The sequence below is a fragment of the Paramormyrops kingsleyae genome, chromosome 1, assembly GCF_048594095.1.
Source record: "Paramormyrops kingsleyae isolate MSU_618 chromosome 1, PKINGS_0.4, whole genome shotgun sequence".
In the NCBI taxonomy this organism is placed as follows: domain Eukaryota; kingdom Metazoa; phylum Chordata; class Actinopteri; order Osteoglossiformes; family Mormyridae; genus Paramormyrops; species Paramormyrops kingsleyae.
The window spans coordinates 5,590,333-5,611,775 of NC_132797.1; the positions used below are offsets into that span (position 1 = coordinate 5,590,333).

Below are 21,443 nucleotides of genomic sequence, written 5' to 3' on the forward strand. Positions count from 1 at the left end.
CCAGGAAACCGGTCCCCATAAGGGAAAAAAAATGGATATTTGTCACGTTATGGGGACATTATGTCCCCATAAGGATAGGTAAACCCGCTCACACACACGCACACACAAGCACACACACACACACATATGCACACACACACACATGCATGCACACACACACATGCACACACACACACACATGCATACACGCACACACGCACACACATTGGCGTACCTATCTAACTGGGGACCTTCCATTCTATTGCAAAAATCCTAACCCCCCCCCCCCCCATTCCCACTCACACAGATATACCTTTAAAAATGATATAGGCCAATTTTTGAAGTGCACCTATGCATATATGCATTTTTGTATTTGTTTGCTGAGGAGGATGACATTTTTTCACAGCTGTCCATCTTAGTTAATCATTACCATTGTCTGTATGCAAAGTAGGAGGACAGCACCGTCTCAGGAAGATCCATCGGGAAAACGTTTTAAAAGCACGCAGACAGCTCTGCATCAGCACTGTAATACCTCGTGATCGCCCAGGACGCCTGTGCCGTCCGTACTGCTGCGTCTGACAGGCACTAAATATAGTTAAATGGTGGCACTTAATGTACCTGTACATTTATTTAAAAACTTATTTAAAAAAAAAGGAAAAATTGTTTTTGTGCATCATGGGAAACCGTTTCAAAATATTAGGAAAATAACCACTGTTTCAGGATCAAATGTAGGTAGAATTAAAATTCCTTGGGGTACCCAGAAATGCCTCATTAAAAAGCCACAATGTACTGTATACGTGGGCTGCTTAAAAATCTTTTGAGTTTCTTTTCCATACAGAAGAGGCTGATTGGTGCTACTCCCGACTCCTCCTCGGAAAAAAATGACTGAATTGCTACTGGACTGGCGCCCCTTTCATCCCTTTTCATCAAATGTTAATAAAACATAAAATAGCGATCGCCCGAACGTCTCATTCAGCAGCCACTAACCTCCACACCGGGAGAGCACCACTGAGACAGTATTAGGCTTATTATTTCTTTAAATTTAAGATTCCCAATGAACAACTAAAATCACATGTAACCAATACAATGAATTTGCTGTACGGTTCCACTTTACGCGGCAGTTTTTTTTTGTTTTTTTTTTTTACAAAGACGACAGTGAAACCGGGATTTATGGCTGGAACAGACAGTGCTTTGAATACCGACTAAAACAGACTGTTGTGGGTGGGCATGCTTAAATTACATCAACGTTAATCTGAACAACCACTGAGTAATGCAAGAGGGGGAAGTGGGGTTTTTTTGCACAAAGTTGTGGTTATTTAAATAAAACTGTATCTTTCAAAACAACAAAAACAAACAAAAAAAAAAACAGCAAATAAAAAATAAATAAAATGGAAACAACAGTAAATATATCATACAAGACATTAGAATGGATATTGAGATGTTAGTTGTCTTTGCTTAGATATTTACCATTGCTTAGATATATTCCGTTAATATGAATGACTAGTCCATGAATCCAATGCTGACACGTGCTGGTGACTTTCTTACAGTTCAATACGTCAGAAATAACAGCGAAGATAAAGAGAGTTTGAACAGAGGCTAAAAAAGGTCTTCAGCACCTCACTGTCCACCCCTGGCCAGGAACCCAAAACTAATTCATTATCCTCTAATACAACATTTAAAACACAGACAGGACTCAATTGATAGGGACGCAAGATGAAGGGATGCCTCCCTAACAACACCATTTTGTCAGTATTGACCTCCCATCAGGAGAACGACTCCTTACTCATGCTTACATTCAGTCTCGGCGTTATGGCTTAATCACAGCCGCTCAGCTTGTAGCAAACACACCCTTCTGGATGTTCCATTGTATATTACGCCACGGGCATCACATCCAAATATTTTATCAGCTTGGACACTCGTAATGAAGACATTACGATTCAGGCCAAGAAAATGGGCCCAGATTAGGAATGAAACAGTTTTGCTCATAAACGCATGATGCTTATAATGCTTATCAGCCAGTCTGGCGCTGAGATTCAAACATTTCCAGTAGTAACAAATTAATAAGCAGAACTTGGTAAAGGTAGGGAAAGAATTAAGTATGGTACAGCAAAAGTGAAAATGCTCCACGGAAAAGGAACAGGACACTCTAAAGTTATAGGATTCTGAAGGATGATACCAACCAAAATCCCAAAATGAGAATTTGGAACTCTTGACCTGGTAGAACCTGAGAGAAGCACCACTCCACTCCACTCCAGCAGGACCAAAGCGGTCTTAGTGAGGCTCTATCGAAGGCAGGTTCTTCTGCTATGGAGGGGACATCACACAGACATACACAAAGATGTCACAGTAAGTAATTACAAGGCTAGCTTTTGTCTGTCGGTCTCAAGGACTGTCATCCACTCTGATCATGTCTCTCCTTGTTTATTTAATTTAGATCCATAAAATCCACGGTCCGGAGCTCGCTGAGTAGTACCACAATGGTTTTCTGCTTAGTTGGATTGGGGACCCAATTAGTGGAGGCTGAGAAGCAGCTGAACCATAACTCTTCATCAAATGTAAGATGCCAGACTTTCCTCTTCTGAGTCTCTTGACACCTGCAGACTAAAACATCTCCAAGCTGCATTAAAGGCATAGAAGAAATTCACAATCTCGATATTTATTGCATGAAGTGTCCAAATCCTGTTTTGTTCAGGTTGTTATGTTGTTTACGTAACACATTCATTACACATCTATTACAAGGTCCATGAAGCCCCATGAAACAGTAAAGTAGAAAATTTGGCTCAAGTGTTGCCATCTAGAAGCTGGCACTGAAAGCCCACCTGCAGATTAAATACAGGCTGCTGGTTTGACCTCACCTGAAGAGAGACCAGTGGTGAGGGTTGACAGCGTGGTGAGTATGGAAGCAAGATCAGTAGCATAGACTGATTGAAGCAGGAATATGTAAACAAGATCAGCAATGAGGGTTGGAGGGTGAATATGATTTCAGGGAGCAGGAATAAGAGAAGAGCCACTTTAAGATACTGCGGAGTCTTCAGGAAGAGAGATGTGTATGTGGCTGGCAGCCAATCCCAGTCGCCCCAGCTACTAGGGAAAATTTCACAAATGATGGTACTTACTGTAACCTCAATGGAAAGGAAAAGAAAGCAAGAAAAGCAAGGGGTGAACTGAGAGAGAGAGGGACACAGAGAGAGGGAGGGGGGGGGGGGTTGCGCGCATGTTTCACCAGCGTGAAATCATATGTGTGAGCACCAGGTGAAGTTTCACTGTGCCTCTTCGCAGCTGTGTTGTCAAAGCGACGGCTGGCTGAAAGTTTTCTACTTCGCAAGGGGAGGATCAGTGGAGAGCAGACAGAAGGAGCAGCTGCTCCTTTGACTGGCACCTGGAAAAGGCGAAGGAGGACACTGAGGAAGCAGGGCAGCACAATTCAGACAGAACTGCAGGGATGGGAGTCTCGCTCTAGTGATGAGTCGATCCGAACTCAAAGCTCGTTTCCTGGGGGACAATTAGAGAATCAGCCTTGATGGACACTGTAAGTACTGTACATTCTATGTTTTATTTCTTTAAAATGTTTCTGTTAAAAATACAATTATATGAATTCATGTTATGTGTAGATGTAAGAATGTGGTACCTAGTTTATCTTTTGGAAGAGAAGAATTTTTAGTGAAAGGGAAATTCACAAGGCACTTTAAGAATTAAGGGGAACACATTAATGGACACTTGACTTGATTCATTTGACTCATTCAACTTTAAGGAGCACTCTGCTGTCTGAGTCGTATAACCTCGCGTGTTCACATTTTGTGCCATTGAAAGGTCCTGCCGGTACATTTAGCACGGAAATTAATGCATTTTATGGGGCAATCTCGTTTCTGAGGACGAGGTCCTAAAAAGCCTGTGGATCTGAAGACAGTCATTCCAGTGGCCTTTTTTTTTTTTTTAAATCTAATTACTCCCTGCTTTTTCTTTGGGGGGGTTGTATGGGGGGTGGAGGGATGGATCCCCTGTCTGCCCCTGCCTGACTATCGCATTTCCCCCACATATTTCAAATGTTATTTTATTGATTTCCATCTAAATGCTCCAGAGATATATAATGATACAGCCAAATCAGAGCAGGCACCTTAATATACCTCTGTTTGCCCTTTATCAGTTTTTCGTTTTAATTAGTTTGTAATGTGACACGCTCTTGTGTTAATCGAGCAGAACCTCACAACCTGTTGCTAGGAGTTTTGCGCTGGTCACATGCTGTGGATTTTTTCCCCCGCTTCCGTCCATGAATTTGTATGCAAATATGTAACACAACTGTAATTTACCCTCTTTGCCAAACGTGCATGGTGTTCATTTGCAATCCTGCGAGGAATACCGATTAGCAAACGTGGCACGCCGTTCATTCGCATGCGGCGGCTGTCTCCGGAAAGCCAGACCTGCCACCTCCTGTATTCCACGGCACACGCGGCCCGAACGGGAACTCGGAGTCACAACCTCTCCCGTTCCCTGCAGACAGCTCCGCGCCTCGGGCAGAAACTCAGTCAGGATCCCCGGGGGAGAGGCTGTTGATCAGCCACAGTTGGGTGTGGAGTGCCTTGTGGAGAAACAGCGGTACCCCTCGCGTGGGCAGGCCGGACATCACCGTAATGATGGAGTGGGTGTTTTCCCACGCACTTCCATTCAATATGGAAAAAAAACACATCTGCTGCAGCAAGAAATGCAAATCCACAGCGTAGAAATTGTAACTCTATTAGAGTTGCCATTCTACCGAAATTATGTCCTTCATTAACCTCATTTTGAACTAGTGAATCGATGCCAGTCGGTTGCTAATTTAGCTCTTTCCCAGTACGTTTCTTACCTGTAATCTCAGACACTTTCTCCTCCGCACCTGCCCACGCTCTGTAGACCAGCATCTCCTCAGAGACACTTTGCTATTAGTCGACAAGGGAGTCGACCCACTGTCCGTTTCTTTTGGCTGATTAATAACCTCATAGTTTTCCGTTAATATGCATCCATGTCACATTTGTAAATGATATCAATCTGTAACAGCCCATCCACCTCGGATCTGACCCCTTTTCAGCAGCTTGTGGGGTCGACTCTCAGGCCAAAGAATATAAAGGTTCATCTTGCCCTACAGTACATATTATAAATGTTTTACATGCTGTTATGATATAATCAGATCCACCTCCCTGCATTTTCTGCTTCCCCTCCCCTGAGTGTCACACACCTGGTGAGACAGTTTTATTTAATACTTTAGTGTTGGCCAGTTGCAAGGATAATGAGTAACGCTTATCAGGTGAGTAACATTTTTCAGTTTTTTAGAGCTTTGTTGCCATGACATTTCATCTTTACAGATTCAGAGTTGATCAATGATTATTTCTTTACTGCCGTTTTTGCTGTTGTGTTAAAATGTGAGTTATTTAGATAGGAGTGTACGAATGCTGCATCATCTTCCCATTGTTATTAAAATGCCTGTTGAAAAGCTTTTAACCTCAACATTTTTCCCTCACGTAGCATTATTCTCAAACTTCCAGATGGTGGGGCAGTATTCATGCAACCCCCCCCCCCCACAAATGAAGAACAGGCAATGGGTGAATTTTTCAGTGACTTCACATCAGGGAAACAAATGATGTAACTGCTTGCTTATCTCATGCAAATTCATCAGGCAATCAAGCAATTTGTGCAATAATTATACCTCTCGTTATTCCACTCTACATTTTGTCCACTGATGTCACAATTAGCTCCAGTCTTGACCTAATAGGGAGATAAACACCAGAAATATTTAAGAGACGGGGGGATACAATCATGACTATAATGGCAAAGTGATGTTGGTATTAATAATTGAGAAGGATTATTAGGATTATTCATTGGCATGGTATCAGCTGGACGTTCCTCGACCACACCATGGTGTGATTAGCAGGGGAAAAGTCAATGGACAAAACGTAAAGGTCCAGTGCAGGAAGGAGGGCTGTAGCTGCTACCCCGGGGTGCCGGGTTCAAGCCAAGTGGAAAGGGGTGAGGAATCTCGACATACACAAGACATCAAAGTAGTTAGAAGGTTAAAGGAGAAGTGTTGGAAAATCAGTGTGCGCTAAACTATCCAAAAGGTGCTACACAGGAAGGGAGAATTCACACAAAAATCGACCAGGAGCCCTTAATTGCCCCCTAGAGGTGAGGTTGGGGAATAACCGCTTACACCAGCTTGAGATCTCTGCCATGCAAGAGAAATGCAAAACCTGGAGAGGACCAGGCATGCTCTAACCCATTTGTGAGTAAACTTGGGAAAGAGTCAAGAACGTTCAACCTGAAGAAAGACCTCAACAGCCTCATGATGGTAGCAGAAGCCTTGAGCCATCAGAGACCTCTGCGCTTTGCGTTGCTACGTCTTCACGTCTACAGAGGGTAAAGTGGAAAGCAAGGTGAGCTGAACACGCGATGTCAGTCCAAGCCACTTAATATAGAAAACCTGCTGCCATCGGCCAATTCGATTCATAAACTAATTCATGAATGTGCATTGATTTCAGTGAGGCTCATGCTCATTTCTCTATTCATCTTCCCGCTGTTTAATTTTAACTCTAATTCACATTTATACCATTATCAGTTCCCTGTTAGCAGATGCGTGGGACAGAGCCAACCAAGCGGGGAAAACTAAAAGCAGACACACTTTCGTTGGGCGATAAAAAGACTGTCTAGGGGTCACGCGCTAACAGCTTCTGAAATGTCACTACATCACCCGTGACCGGCCGACGCTTCAGACTCAATCACATTCTGTATGGAGACCCGCGGATGTCGGCTTTCCGCACAAGGGGAGATGGGTTCACACATCACACGCCAATGTCTCGGTCATTTTCAACGCCCCGAAATGGCTCATTACGCTGCCTGAACATATGCCTTAGATAGGGCTCATTTCACAAGGGACTGGCGAACACACAACTGTGATTTCAATCGAGGAAATCTGGGCCTCGTTCCAACCAAAACGAGGACAGAAAAAGAAATTGTACAGCAAATAAGGATACAGAATTATCAGCAGAGCCATATTGCTTTTGCAATCTTCTATCTAAGGATAAAAGGGGTCAGATCTATAGAAAGTGGGAGTCAACACTTCCCTAAATCAAATTACATTTTTGGAAAGCACAAAATAAGGCATAGCTAATAAACATAACCAAGGTTCTGACCTCAAGAGCTTCATACATGCCATGAGTTGGCCTTCTAGAGAATTCTTGACAGACCTGAGACGACAGTGATGGAATAACACACTCTTGACAAGACAGCTCAAAAGCTTCCATTCCAGAGAGACTGAATGTCACAGAGAGTAAAGTCATAACTGCCAGTTCTAATGTTAGTTATTTAATGTGGCCTTAATGTACATAGAAACATAATGATTTGGAGAATTTTCTGCACAGATGTTTATGCAGAAGCTCCTGGCAAATTGTCAAAATAAACTCTACGGCAGCCTTTCTGAGGATGTAAAGGGAGCAACAGGCAGTGCAGATATCCAGCAGAAATGTGCTGCACCTACAGAGCTGTAAATGTAATAAAGTCCAGAGGATCAGCAATCATCCACAGGTCAAATGATGCTTGGGAGATACCTACATCCATCCAGACATCATGCATCAGGAATCCATATTTCAATGGTGTTTTCAAATGCTATTCCGGTATGTTAAACTCTTTGCTAATTTGATAATTTGCTGAGGCGGGGTGGGGGGGGGGATGGATGATTTGTCAGCTAATTTTGTCGCCAAGATTTCAAAACACTGCAGTATGACCAAATATCATATTACCATAATACCACACAAGCTGAGGGCAGATTCCAAGTGTATGACTACATTTTTTGTGCCTCTTCCCTCACTAAAGTGGTAACACTTTACTTGAAGGGGCACAAATAATATTATGCTATTACTTATTTATTTACTTATTTGTATCTTTTATCTAAAGTAGCAACTATATTTGTTCATGATTTTTTCAGAATTTGTCCTTCTGTAGTAACTGAATTATTACTATTTGTGCCCGTCAAGTGTCACCAACGAATCGTTGCCTTTTCTAAAAAGTGAAATGTTCTTAGATAATCGGTCCTACCATTAAGAAACTGGACATTTTACACACTTTCAAGACTGCAGAGACTGTTAAACCTGCCATAATTTGTGGAACACAATTAAACTGCTGCATATTAAAAAAAAGATGTTCCTGCAATGATCCGACAGCCTCATTATTACACTTGCTTCCTGTCAGCATATCCTGTTATTAACTCTTGGTAATTATAATGCATCCTGACAGGGCCTCAAACCAGAAATACTATTGTTACCTTAAAGGGAAATCGCTTGTGAAATTCATTTTCTGTAAAGGGGTCCAAATTCTGAGTGGGTGGGGGATGTACAGCAATCAGCAGCGAGTAACTAAAGCCAGTAGTAATAATCGTAAGGTGACTTCAAAGCTTTACAAATAAGGTGTGAAGGCAGAGCTTCCTTGCAGAGGGCAGATTCCATTGTGCATCAGTACAGATGGGCGGTCACAGGACGACAGAGACAGAGAGGTGACAGAAAAATCCCAGGAATGACACGGAGTATTTGCTGCTACATTCTATCATGCAGAATTTATAACACTGCCTCAGATTGAAGACACATCCAGCAATAGTGTGACAAACACCCAAAATGCCACATCTCAGTTTTGCCTCTTCATTCCACGTTGGACTCTGATGTAAGACCGAGTTTCCTGTGCTTGGTTTTAAGTGTTTTCAGTGTTTGGTACCGATTTAAAAAAAAAAAAAACATCCTGGAACATTTCCAAAGATCATTATGGCCGAGTGCTAATTGACACGCCTCTCCAATCAGTTTATATACCTCACTCTCTGACATTTCCTGTTAAATTGGCATTTACATTTACATCATATTATTCATGTATTACATTGAGTCAATTCAGCGGTAAATAGCAGGGACAGACTGGGCCTCAGTCCTCACTGATTCCCACAGTATAAATCGATTACATTCAAACTACCATAAGCCAGATGTTATCAGGTTTACATATCCAACAGGAGTTCTCTGCCTCTCAATGCCTCTGTAATGAAATATTTCAATTTCTTGTCATTCTGTCCTCATACACCTGAGCTCCATTGAGCTATCACACCTTTCTGCATGTCACATGAGTTTTTTTGTTCATTTACCTTGTGTAAAAAGAACAACAAAGCCTAGCAGGACAGCCATTGGCCAACCATTCAGTCACATAAGATTTTTGATAATTTATCACTATCATGAACAAAATCCCTTTTAAAGGCTAGATGCATGTTCTCAGTCATCCTAAGAGCTGCCAGCATTTGTGGATCTGAGTCTTGGGTCTCCTGAGAACATGCAAGGTTTAGCGTGGCAAAGGCAGGAATACACAGCGAGCTGACCAACACGTGTGGCATAGAGCATCGACGACCAGGAACCAGCCAGCATCCCCACAGTGATCTCAGCTAACAGGGAAAGATGATCAGTCCCCCATATCTCACCATGGTGGTCAAAAAAGACCGAATGAGCTCAGCCAACAGCAGCCAAATCTTCTGTTTTCTGCAAAGTCATGCTTGACACAATGTCTATACATATAAACAGTCACCAGTTCTCAGAATTTCTGCTGTCTTAAACTCAATAACTTAGAAAACATTTTCTGCAAGCTATAAAAGGGCCAATTGAACAAAAAACAACATCCTACCTGAAACAGACTATTCTAGGTGCAGATGTGAGTCATAACTACATTCGCTCCTCACTGCTACTTTTGGTTTAGTCAACTGTGATGCCAATCCCCTAAAGCCAAGAGAATGGACTTGGAGGTACTAGGAATAATAGGGTCCTTCTGAGTCACAGCATGGACAAAACGGAACCATCTTCAGAGCTACAGAACTTCTAAGTCACAGGGTTCAGCATAATATTCACTGCCAAGTCACTTCAAAGTATTTCTTTGTGTTTTTTCCGGACAACTTTAAAACCAAGTGTATATATCTCACTGAAATAAGAAAAAAATGTCTCCTCACAACCCCCCCCCCCCCAACACATCTCCCCCGACAGGTGTCCAGAAAGTCGGCAGTGATGATGCCAGTCACGACTGTGGTGGCACCTTTGTCACGCTAGCCTTGCACCAGAGTGGAGACACACTTCACCGTCACGTCACAGCTGCCCTGCTCCCCAAGGCCTCGCCTTCTCAAGGTAGGAGCACAGCGTGTCCTCGCTCCAGACCTCATCTGACGTCTGTTCTTATCATTATTTACCCAAACAAAAAAAACATACACAAAAATCACAGAAGTACTACATAAATTTCTGATACCAGACAGTCTAGAATCTTGAGGGCCATATAGATGCACATTCTCAACTACAATCATTTAGAGCACTTTCCCCATTTTGAGCTTGGCGGATTAGTGTATGCAGATGTTTTTCACTCCGCTTGAGCATTGAAGCACTCATTTCCATATGATTTGATTGAATACTCTGTCTGTCAAGGTCTTTGGTGGTTTAGAAAGCCGTACGTTTTTTAGGACCACTACTAAAAGATTAAGATCAGAGGTAAACACATCATTGCAGATGCTTTAAGCAAACAAATGGGGCTTATTTTCCAAACGATAGAAAGAAAGAAAAGTCAGACGAAAACACATTAAGGTTCCCATGGTGTCCTCAGATGTTCGGATTATACTGGGAGCGGCACAGATGCCAGGGAGCACCATCATGGTCAATGTGACACTCAATGCCACACGGGAGCAGAACCAGGTGCAGTACAACTACCTGGCCCTGGTGTTGGGAGTCCCACTGGTTCTCATCATCATCCTGGGGAACGTGCTGGTGTGCCTGAGTGTACTGACGGAGCGCTCTCTGAAGACCGCCACCAACTACTTCATCGTCAGCCTGGCCGTGGCTGACCTGCTTCTGGCCGTACTCGTTCTGCCGCTCTACGTGTACTCGGAGGTAGGTCTACTACCAGAGTTAGCTCAGTATCCCCCGTCACATAAAAAGAAACATTTTGCCCTTTATTTTGAGCTCCGAAAGAATCTCCCTGAGTATTGCAGTCGTCTACATTCTTAGTAGGCATTCTCAAAGTTCATTTTAACCCATTTCTGTGTTACACAACATGGTTACTGTCACTATTTTAATCAAACCCTTTCATTTTGGGCCGTTTGTTCAGTTCCTGGGCGGCATATGGACCCTGAACACCTACGTCTGCGATGCTCTAATGACCATGGACGTGATGCTCTGCACAGCATCCATCCTAAACCTCTGCGCCATCAGCGTGGACAGGTAAGAGCGGTGGACTCACTTTCTGAGCATGGCTGTGATTATTCCAACACTTATCCTTCCCCTTAGCCCATAAAAGAGGTTCCATCCCTGCAGGAGTGGTTATCTAACCCCAAAAATGAGAGCTGTATGTAGCTCAGTTGGCTAAGCCTCTGTACTTGTAAGCAGAAGGTTGTTGGTTCGAGCCTGGCCTCATCACCCTTGTGGGTCCTTGAGCAAGACCCTTAACCCCCAGCTCCCTGGGTGCTGCTATGGATGGCTGCCCTTCACAGCCAACTTGCTCTCACCTACGTTGAGGGAAGCATAAAGAGAATTTCCCCATGGAGGTCAATGAAGTACCTATTAAATTTGTTGGATGTAGAAATGCACATACTGTAACAGTATGGCTGGTCAATGCAGAAACCATGCTAACTGCACCGTGTACAAAAGCATCCCAAAATGACGGCTCAAGTCTGTGCTCAACCATGCATAGATACAAGGGAAACATTTTGGGACCCCTGAACGTCACTAAGACATCATTATTCTAAAAGACACAGTTTGACAGCCTTTAAATATTCCTTTCCCGTCTCTCCAACATAAAATCTGAGACTTGCTCCACAGGTGTTAACCATGAGACACAATTTTTAGTCAATTTTGCAATCTCACGGCCCTGAGGTAGAAACCTCACAGATTGTCGGCTCATTTCATTGTGCTCCTCCAGCCCACTTGGCAAATTTTGCCCCAGTTGGCAAGTCGAAGGAGACTCTACTTTTTTGCTGTTTCACTCTTTTTTTACCACCCATCTCACTGTTTTCACTGCAGCTGACTAGTAACCCAACCAGACGGTGCACAGATCCCCAAACATAAGAACAGCGTTTCCTCTTAGGCGTAATCCTGACTTAAATGACAATGAAGGCAAAAATTAGATGGAAATCAGAGAGATATGGAGGGCTGGCTTCATCCCCAAGCAGGGATGACAAAGCCGATATTCACACAGACACATTCACATTCATTTTGCTGTGGATTTACAAAAGGGGAAACAAATCCATTAATATCAGCCTATTTCACTGCCACACACAAGCTATGTTACAAATGATGGCAATTTTGTTAATATGATCTGGGGAAGAGGAGGCGTCATTAGGAAAGGCTGCGCTTTACTTGAATTACGTTAGTCAGGGTAAATCAGGTGCAGGCTCTGATCCCTAATTGATTTTACCTGCTAAATCCACTTCACTCTCCATGCATATATGAAGAGGGGGAGGGCAAGCGGGCTAGCTTATGGAAGGATTTCTTTTTTTAGGGTCAAGAAAATTGAAATGTAGATTGTAGATATCAGGGAGAATGGTTAGAGAGGAAAAAAAAAATAAGTCCCCCCCCCACTGGTTTGTAAGAGCGTTTAAGCTGATCTGAGTGTGTCTGGGACTTGCCTAATGTACTGCGGTTCTTTGGGATGTACAATGTGTTAGGATTTTTAGCCTCCTTGTTGAGTGCAGTTATTTCTATTCCTAAATGGCTGAAAAAGCCAGCTTCATATTGCCCTGTCTGCTCTGCATGGTCTGGCTCACAGCATATGGAAGTGAATTAATGACAGAAGTCGCTGATGCAGAAAAGCACGTTAAGTTACAAAAAAGTCAAGCTTCATTGAAGCTTTATTATGGAGCAGGAAGATCATCGTCAATCTGAAAGTTCACAAATAATACCTGGGGCCCCCCGACCTCAACCAATAACAGTCTGCTAGTCTGAGTGGTACCCCAAGACTATAAACAAATAGCACTGCACTGTACATTTTGCATGTCACATTGCTGAGTCATTCCCATTGAATTGTTCATAGCCAACCGGCCATGAGTGTAGAATTTGTGCATCTGCAGGAGTGGCTGTGTTTCCATTGTTCTGTTAAATAATTAAGCCATTGTCTGAACACAACACAGTGCATTGATGCATAATGCAGGAGTACATATGCAGCTGAGCCAGGACAGCGATGGCAACATATTATGGTATGAAAATGCACCTTCCAGTACTGTGATGATTTTAAGCTAAAAGATGTTCAATGCACCATTTATTATGTTTACGACATAGCAAACACCCTGAATTACTGTATAAATCAGGGTTCTTCAAATCTGGACCTCGATTCCAAATCCAGGCCTTGTTTTCAGTTCTCCCAGGTAGTTAGTTTAATAATTACTGATTCTGATTGGTCAGAGGCTTCACACCCGGCTGACAAGTAAAGGAAGGCTGGAAAACCAGCAGTGCTCAGACCTCGAGGACCGTGAGTTGAATAACCCGGGTATAAATGAATGAGTAGAAACTATTAAGCAACCTACGGCTACAAATGTGATTTAGATCTTTAGGCTAAATATTCACTATACATAAAACCTATGAATCTGTCATTAGCCTGTAGAAAGTGTCCAAGCCATTGGCCCATAGACCTTGACAAGCTGATTGGTTGGAAGGATCGGAAAGGCTGAATATCAAATAAGGTTGCTGATCCAATATAAATACTTAAAAGGTCATCTTCAGTCTGGAGCTAGACTTTTCACAAGCTGTCCACAAATAAAAGGTCAGAGCAGGGGAATGGTACTCAGTGTTCGGCCTTTCCTCCATGGGCACATAATGGCCGACGTGCTTCTGCGGCTCTCGCAGGTACATCGCTGTGGTGTCCCCTCTGAAGTACAACAGGAACCAGTTCAGCATGAGGCAGCTTCTCCTGATCACGGCCACTTGGGTCCTGTCCTTCGTGGTGGCGAGTCCCGTCATCTTTGGCCTGAATCAGGTGCCCGGACGGGATGCCAGCGTGTGTAAGCTGGAGGATGACAGCTTTGTGGTCTACTCGTCCGTCTGCTCTTTCTTTGTGCCTTGCCCCGTCATGCTGCTCCTTTACTACTGGATGTTCCGAGGATTGAGGCGCTGGGGCGCCAGCCGCAAGGCCAAGTTGGCGCGGGGCGAGCGGCGCTTCTCGCTGGGTCTTCGCGGCCCCCGGCGCGAGCGCAAGGCCAAGTACCTGGTGCCCGGCTTTAGCCCCACTGAGACTGGCCCGGGACCCACGCCCGAGAGCGACCCCATCACCGGTCAGGCGGACAGCGCGTCAGACGCAGAGGGTCCCGAGCGGCCCCCAGACAGCAGCCCTGGGGAGAACGGGCTGCAGGGACACGTCTCCGGCTCTGGAAGGGGCTCCAGTAGCAGCCGAGTTAGCGGCCGGGAGCGCAAGGCCATGAAGGTCCTGCCTGTGGTTGTGGGTATGTATGAGGAATTACTTCCCCAGTACAATGAGCCTCAAGAACGTAGGGGGATACTTCAACATAACGTATATTTTCACTTTAGTAATTCTGCTGATGCCTTTACCTAAAGCAAAGTACATATTTTTTTGAGAAAACAGGGCCAAACAATCTTTGGGGCAGTTGAAGAGAAAATTTCTGTGGAAATTTAATAGGTTATTTCTTAGATTACATGAGGACTGAGTGAGTTCTGGTTCCCAGTACTGTAACATATGATGAGGAAGCCTGACTTTAGGTCTTTGGTGGTCTCGTGTCAAATAAAACAAAAACGGGAACGGAAGGGTAAATTTAGGGAATGTACTTGTTAAGTGAGATTAAAGGCCGTGTTGATGGGCCCACAAATGGTTCAAATCCTAATCGTAGGATTTGAACCAACAACCCTTCACTTATAGACACAGCATCCTAACCCCCACAGCCAAGTGCAGTAGACAGACTGTAACTGCTGTTCATCGGATTTGATCTTTCCTTTCCTTCACCAAAAGCAGCGGACCTTGTGGCGCAATGGTAGCGCGTCTGACTCCAGATCAGAAGGTTGCGTGTTCGAATCACGTCGGGGTCATTGGTCTATGGTTGTTTTATGGGGAATTGTGCAGGTTAGGGTTCCATGCCCAGAAGGCTGTTTCTTGAATCCAGTTGCCAGTAGAATAAGGCCCTTAACCTCGGCTGCTCCAGTGTTCCCAATACTGGTCGACCCTGCGCTCTTGATGTCCTGTGGAGTATTAAAGCCACTGAATGCTGGAAACATTCCATCAATGATATGCTAATTACTGGTTTCCATGTAAACCAGCCCTATACTGTATTATCACCTCATTGAAGCTCGTTCTATATATATTCTGGGTGTTACAAGATAATAATTATATGTCAAATTTCCTGACTGAAAACATGCAAACCGCACATACAAAGAGACAGGAGTAGGGGGTAGACGCACAACCACAAGGCTGAAAGCTGATTGGCCGCTGGAGCACAGTGAGTATGAATACAGGTCAGGACATTCTTGCAGATATACCGACAACTTTATATTATTATGTTTAAGAGATCATAGTTAGGAATAGTCTCAGAGAATCTTCAGGAAATCAAAGCAACATGCCATCCGAGGCCCACTAGACAGAGGACTCATACAGGGTTTTGAAATCTGTGTGCATATCCATGATCTGCTGGTTTCCAGGGTAAACGTGCTGCGACTCAATGCCCGTTCATTGTCCCTCCTTATCCTTAGGCTGCCTTTGATCCTCGGAGCGGCATTTTAAAGAGCTGGGCTACATTAACTCCAGTGTTCCAGTTTCCTATTCTGTTTACATCAGTTATGATTTTTCTGGCTTCTCTTTATTGCTTGTTTATAGCAAATCCCTGTAAAATTGTAAGACAAAGATAACAAAAGATTAGCATATGCAAAGATCAGTCTTATGCGATTAACTTTATCCACATTTCAGAACCTGAGTAATAAGCATTGTGAGTATGCAGGCAGAACTATCACTACACACCAGCTACTTTAGGAGTTCAAATCCCATGTATGTGGAGTTTGCATGTTCTCCCTGTGTAACGTGGGATTCCGTCTGCGATCCAAAAACATGCAGTTATGCTACCTAGTGTTTGTAAACCCTAGAGTGTGTGTGCCCAATGGTGGACTGGCATCCTACCAGGGTACACTCAACCTTTGTGCCCTGTGGAATAAGCTCAGGACCCCCTGCAACCTCGACCAAGATAATTGGTTTTAAGATGAAATAATAATTATTATGAAAAAGGTTGCTATAAGTCTAGTTCTGAAGATGGAATCATATTAAAGAGACTTGCGTTCCTCTTCCACAGGTGTATTTCTGGCGTGTTGGACCCCTTTCTTTGTGGTTCACGTCACCAAGGTTCTCTGCGTGCCCTGCGACATCGGGCCAACGCTGATCAGCGTGGTGACCTGGCTGGGTTACGTCAACAGCGCCGTGAACCCCATCATCTACACGGCCTTCAACACAGAGTTCCGGAAGGTCTTTCAGAAGCTCCTGTGCTGTCAAACATGAGGAGCACCGGCCGTGACTCTGGTTCTGGTGCACATGGCGCTGTGCCGTCAATGCCTTTAGGTGACGTCATCGTGAAGCGAGGCATGCGTGATGCACATACATACGTCTTCAAACTATGCCGTGTAATTGCTGTAAAATATCGCTTGAATGCAGTAGAAAAATAACTATTGAAACCTTAGCCCAGAGGCATAAAATATGTGGAAAAAAGTTTGTTTGTACTCAATTTGTGCAAGTTTCTTTGGAAAAACAGTGTAATCGTCCTGTTTTGTTCTCTCCTCCATAACAACGTACTAATTTTAATTGAAAGAAGGTCCAGCATCACTCCTTGCATTATCGATTCAATATAAAGAAAATTTTGTTACCCCATGAGTTTGATTCAGGAGCTTCCAGTGACAGCAGAGGCAAAAATATTGTGGTCAACAAGTGTGTCTGTCTTCTGATCTACTATTACAATGTTACAAAGCTTGCAGGGATGATGGGGGCTCAATGAAGTTCAAATCCAGGGGGTTTGGGTTTGATATTTCCTGAGCAGAGAACTTTGCCCCATGGCTCAGTCCCGCAGCTTTCTGGAAGCCTGGCACCCTGTCTCCTTGTTTCCAAGTTTCCATTCTCTAAGTCTCCATGTCTTGGTTCCTATGCTGCAGTTCCACAGTTCACCAGAATGGTACTCTTCTAGCACACCTTGCTCTGGAACCTTCTGCCAAGTCAGCAGCCCCAAGTCCTGGTAGTTGCCTGTTTCCTGAGATGTTCTACCCTATGGACTCAGGGACTGTAAAGCAGAACACTTGGCAATACAGGTGGGAAGGTCCAGTTTGGGGTCTATTCTCATGTTGGATCAATACAGTGTCTTTACCACACTCCTTGTGTGCTGTCCAGCTGTGAAAAGAGGTTTTTGAGGTTTTGTGGATGACATCAAGTATTGTTCTGATGAAGATATTATATGTTAACAAAACGATTTTTATCAATGGTGGAAATAAAAGGAAAAATGTTCTAAAGGGATATGGAAATATAAATATTTACTTTTTGATGAATTTGAGAATATGACTTGTGCATCTAAGACACCATGCGAAGTATTATGGTATGTGAGACTTTTTTCCCGGTCATTAAGAGACAATGATTCTGTAAACAACATTGGACTTGCTGTGCTTTGATGCTGTGACTTTTCCCCTATACTCTGCAAGACCATTCTTCTTCTAAAAAGGCATTTTCTTAAAGCAGGAACTGGGTTGACATTTAACCAACATGCCAGACAGACACGTAAATTCACCAGCCATCTGCGTCATGATCCTCACTCTGATTAGGAAGCATGGAGCTCATAAGGACACAGAAAAATAAGTGCATTAAAACAGTATTTCCCAACCCAGTTTTTGGGGACTCACAGACGTTCTACATTTCTGCTCCCTGCCAGACAGTTCACAGTTTTGCTACTGGGAGCTGGGAGGGAGCAAAAACCTGCACTATCTGTAGGTTTCCGAAGACCAGATAGGGTAACACTGCATTAAATGACTGGAGACAGGCACTATACCCAACTATATCCAACAACAAAATAGAATAGCTAAAGCTATTAGCTATAGTCACTTGCTATGGTTATTGCAGAAGCTTCCAGGTAGAATGTAAATCATAAATGGCATTCTAAATCTCCACAATCCAGGATACTTCCGCAGATCTGGCACAGTTTGTTTGTCTGTGACAGGCGCCTAGGTGATGCCACACAAAAATAGACTTGAATGAGGAACTGTACAAAACCTTGGCCGGGGGGGGTTGGGGTAACCAAGGTAACCAGTCATAATGAAGAGGTATAGAGGCAGTACTTTAGGACAAGGGGGCCCAGTGGATACATTCCCACCCAGCCTCTTAACATTACTAATTTCCATTCCTTTTATTTGATTATCAGTTGGCACAGCAGAAACGTATGCAAAGAGCTAAGCTTTTATCAAGCTTATCTTCACGCAGATGAATTTTACACAAAATTCATGGAGAGGTGGAGGAGCGATTATGACTTCAGCTCTAACCCAATGATATCAGGTCCCACTGATGACCACTGACTCCTACTAACACTCTGCAGTGAAAATATTCTACATCAATACACATTAGTATTACATTATGAATGATTGAACAAATTCAAAGAGCAACATCAAAGTTAAAGTGGACAAGCTTGCCTGGGCTATAGTGGGAATTGTGTTTTGACTACAGGGGTTCGCTTTGCACATTGAAAATAATGACTCCAGAATGAATCCCGGGGCAGCATGGTCAGTCAATGGGGAGGCCTAGTACTTCCTGGAATGGGCTCCAGGCTCAATGAGACCCAATATTCAATAAGCCACTAAGAAGAAAGATGAATAAAAAATATAATATAAAACTGGATTGATACAGAAAAGAGTAGCATGGCCCCTAAGCAAGGATGGCATACAAATTTGTGAAGGCTAATATTCTGGAGGCAATGTGTGACAATGAGTTAAGATACTGTGATTGGAAGGTTACTAGTTCAAATCCCATAGTCGGCAGAGTGATATTGAGCATGAGCGCTAACGCCGGATGCTCCAGGCACCAGCTGGTCCTGCTTTTTTTGTTGTACCTTGCTTTGCATAAAAGTAGCCAATTGCACTTGCTCCTCACCTTCAGGACTGGGGCTTCAGATCCCAGCTTGTTCTCTGCTCTTGTTCTCTGTGCTTGTTCTCTGCTGTGTGAGTTTCTTCCTGCAGTCAAAAGACATTTAGACATTTTTTTTTTCTGGTTGCAATTTTCAGACCCAGTAAGGAGAATAAAAATATATATAGTTGGCTGTCTTTCGTGCTTTTTCTGCTGTGTATATCTAATGTATTGGGACCAGTGTTTGGATTTTTGAATTTTCCCACAGGGATCAATGACGTGCCGTCCTCATTATTATCACTGTTTTTAAATTCCCTGCACACCCCTGTCTGTACACTCCAACATCTAGGTCTCTAGGAGCCTAATGGCATGCAGTCTATGTTAGCATGATAAGCACAGGTTACAGGCTGAGAGATGAGGAATGACTCAAACAGCACCCCCTATGTTCCTTTTGGGGGGGGGGGGGGGGGTTTAGAATCCTTTCCTCTAAAACCATAGTAACATTTACAAAAACACCAGAAAGCAAAAGTTCCTTCGAAGTAATAATGAAAACCGAAACCTCCTCAGTGCTTTTAATTATTTGTGCCCCAACTGTGGAAAAAACAATTATTCTTTAGATTTTAAATTGCTTTGATAATTAGGAGGAGCTGAATGAATTAAACTTAAAAATTGAAGTAATGCATAAACCATTCCCCATAACAAAGTGACACAATAACAATTTGCTCTTTGCCTATAATCTCATCTCAAATTAAAAATGATAAATAGATAAACTATTTCCCCAAAGTTTGACAATCACATTAATTATGTTCCCATGCACAGTACCGCAGGTAAGTTTTCTGAAGGTCAGCTTTCTCATTACAAGAGAGCTAATGTATGATTTGCCCCCCCAAAACTAATATTTAGTGCAGTGGAAATTAGAGCTTTTCCTCTTAATCCAAGGTCATTGCCAAAAGGTGATCTATATTCTTTACAGTAGAGCTTTTCAGCCTGGGCTCTGCGACCCCCTGAGGGTCCATTGAGCATATGCAGGGGCTCTACGGAAGATATATCGCAAACGGGATAGAATTATAATTTTACAATATCTTTTAATGTAATATGTTCAAGTGCAAGGCCGTAGCCAGACCTTGTACAATGGGTTGGGGAGACTAGACTAGTGTTTCCCAACCCAGTCCTCGGGGAACCCCGGAAAGTCCACGTTTTTGCTCCCTCCCAGCTCCCAGCCAATCAGGAATACCGAATACCTGGTACAGGTGCGCTGGGAGCTGCGAGGAAGCAAAAATGTGGACTTTCTGGGGCTCGCCGAGGACTGGGTTGGGGGAAACACTGGACTAGACCCAGTGATTTTACTGGGGTGAGATTGGGGTAATATTTTTGTTAACTGGAGGAGGGGGTTCCCCCTTGGAACATTTTGCCAACCATGGGGACATTATTTATCTCGCGATCCATGGATCGGCCAGCTCTGGATTGCAGGATTATTAAATATAAAGTGTGACGTGCCTGGCACCAGCTGTTACTGCTGTCACCTAGCATGCAGGGCGGGGCTTCCTAGTGATCTCCGTGATGCCGAATGTCGGAGGCTGAACAGTTTCTCTTGTGAAAAACACCCATTGGGTGACATTTCACAATACAGCTCCTTACTAACCTAGTAGTAACTTAGTTACTATTCAAGTACAACTCATGAACAAATATAGCTTGTGGTTAATTATGGGCTGATATTTGTGCCACTAGAAACTGAATATGAATTTTGTATATTTGAATCTGCAGTTATCCGCATTGCAAAACTGAATCTGAATTTAATAGTTTGAATCTGAATTCCAATAACTTGGAAACAGCATTTATCCTCCCTGAAAAGTTTTCAGTTCGCAAATTCAATTTCAATCTATTGTGACACACATCCGGGTCCTTGAGGAAAAGTAATCGACCGCAGGTTCACAACGCAACTCATTTCCACGTTTACGACAGTTCTGCAGATCGGGGTAAAGAGGAGGCGTGTGCCGGGGTGTCACAAGCGCAAATGCAGGATCATATACGCAGTCATCATATAAAAATTAAGCAGTACCGGAACTGCTATATTTTAATCTTTATCGTACCACCACTTCTCACAAGTTGCCAGTACTCTGCTACTCAGAGACAAGCGTCACGCGAGAGTGGCGGGGCACCGTGCGCAGTACCGTTAGTGTTATTGAGGCGCTTCTGTTGTTCCCAACATCCCCGCCGCCGTTCTCACGGTCAATACAGTAGCGACACTTTTATTTCTCCACTTCGAGCGCTGCTTATACAGATCACCATATTAAACGCCAGTCCAACTGATGCTTCCGGTTATTAGCACAGTACACAGAGAGCGCTGTAGACATGCAGCAGACCAGACGCATAGCACTTCA

General features: G+C 43.5%; 1 protein-coding gene, 1 non-coding gene and 1 pseudogene across 3 annotated transcripts; all 3 read left to right on the plus strand.

Moving 5' to 3' along the window:
* Window positions 1-3,236: 3,236 nt before the first annotated feature.
* drd4-rs (dopamine receptor D4 related sequence) lies at window positions 3,237-19,192 on the plus strand. Of its 2 annotated transcripts, none has more exons than XM_023791298.2 (6): window positions 3,237-3,508; window positions 9,999-10,136; window positions 10,603-10,886; window positions 11,104-11,216; window positions 13,833-14,425; window positions 16,271-19,192. In XM_023791298.2, exons 3-6 carry the CDS (start codon window positions 10,632-10,634, stop codon window positions 16,471-16,473), a joined length of 1,164 nt encoding a protein of 387 aa, XP_023647066.1. In that variant the 5' UTR covers window positions 3,237-3,508; window positions 9,999-10,136; window positions 10,603-10,631; the 3' UTR covers window positions 16,474-19,192. The 2 variants fall into 2 exon arrangements, with proteins under 2 accessions (XP_023647066.1, XP_023647067.1); XM_023791299.2 differs by lacking the exon at window positions 3,237-3,508 and adding an exon at window positions 5,727-5,976.
* trnaw-cca (transfer RNA tryptophan (anticodon CCA)) lies at window positions 14,952-15,023 on the plus strand. Its single transcript has one exon. It is a non-coding gene; the product is annotated as a tRNA-Trp (tRNA).
* LOC111833328 (U6 spliceosomal RNA) lies at window positions 18,809-18,909 on the plus strand (annotated as a pseudogene).
* Window positions 19,193-21,443: the final 2,251 nt, after the last annotated feature.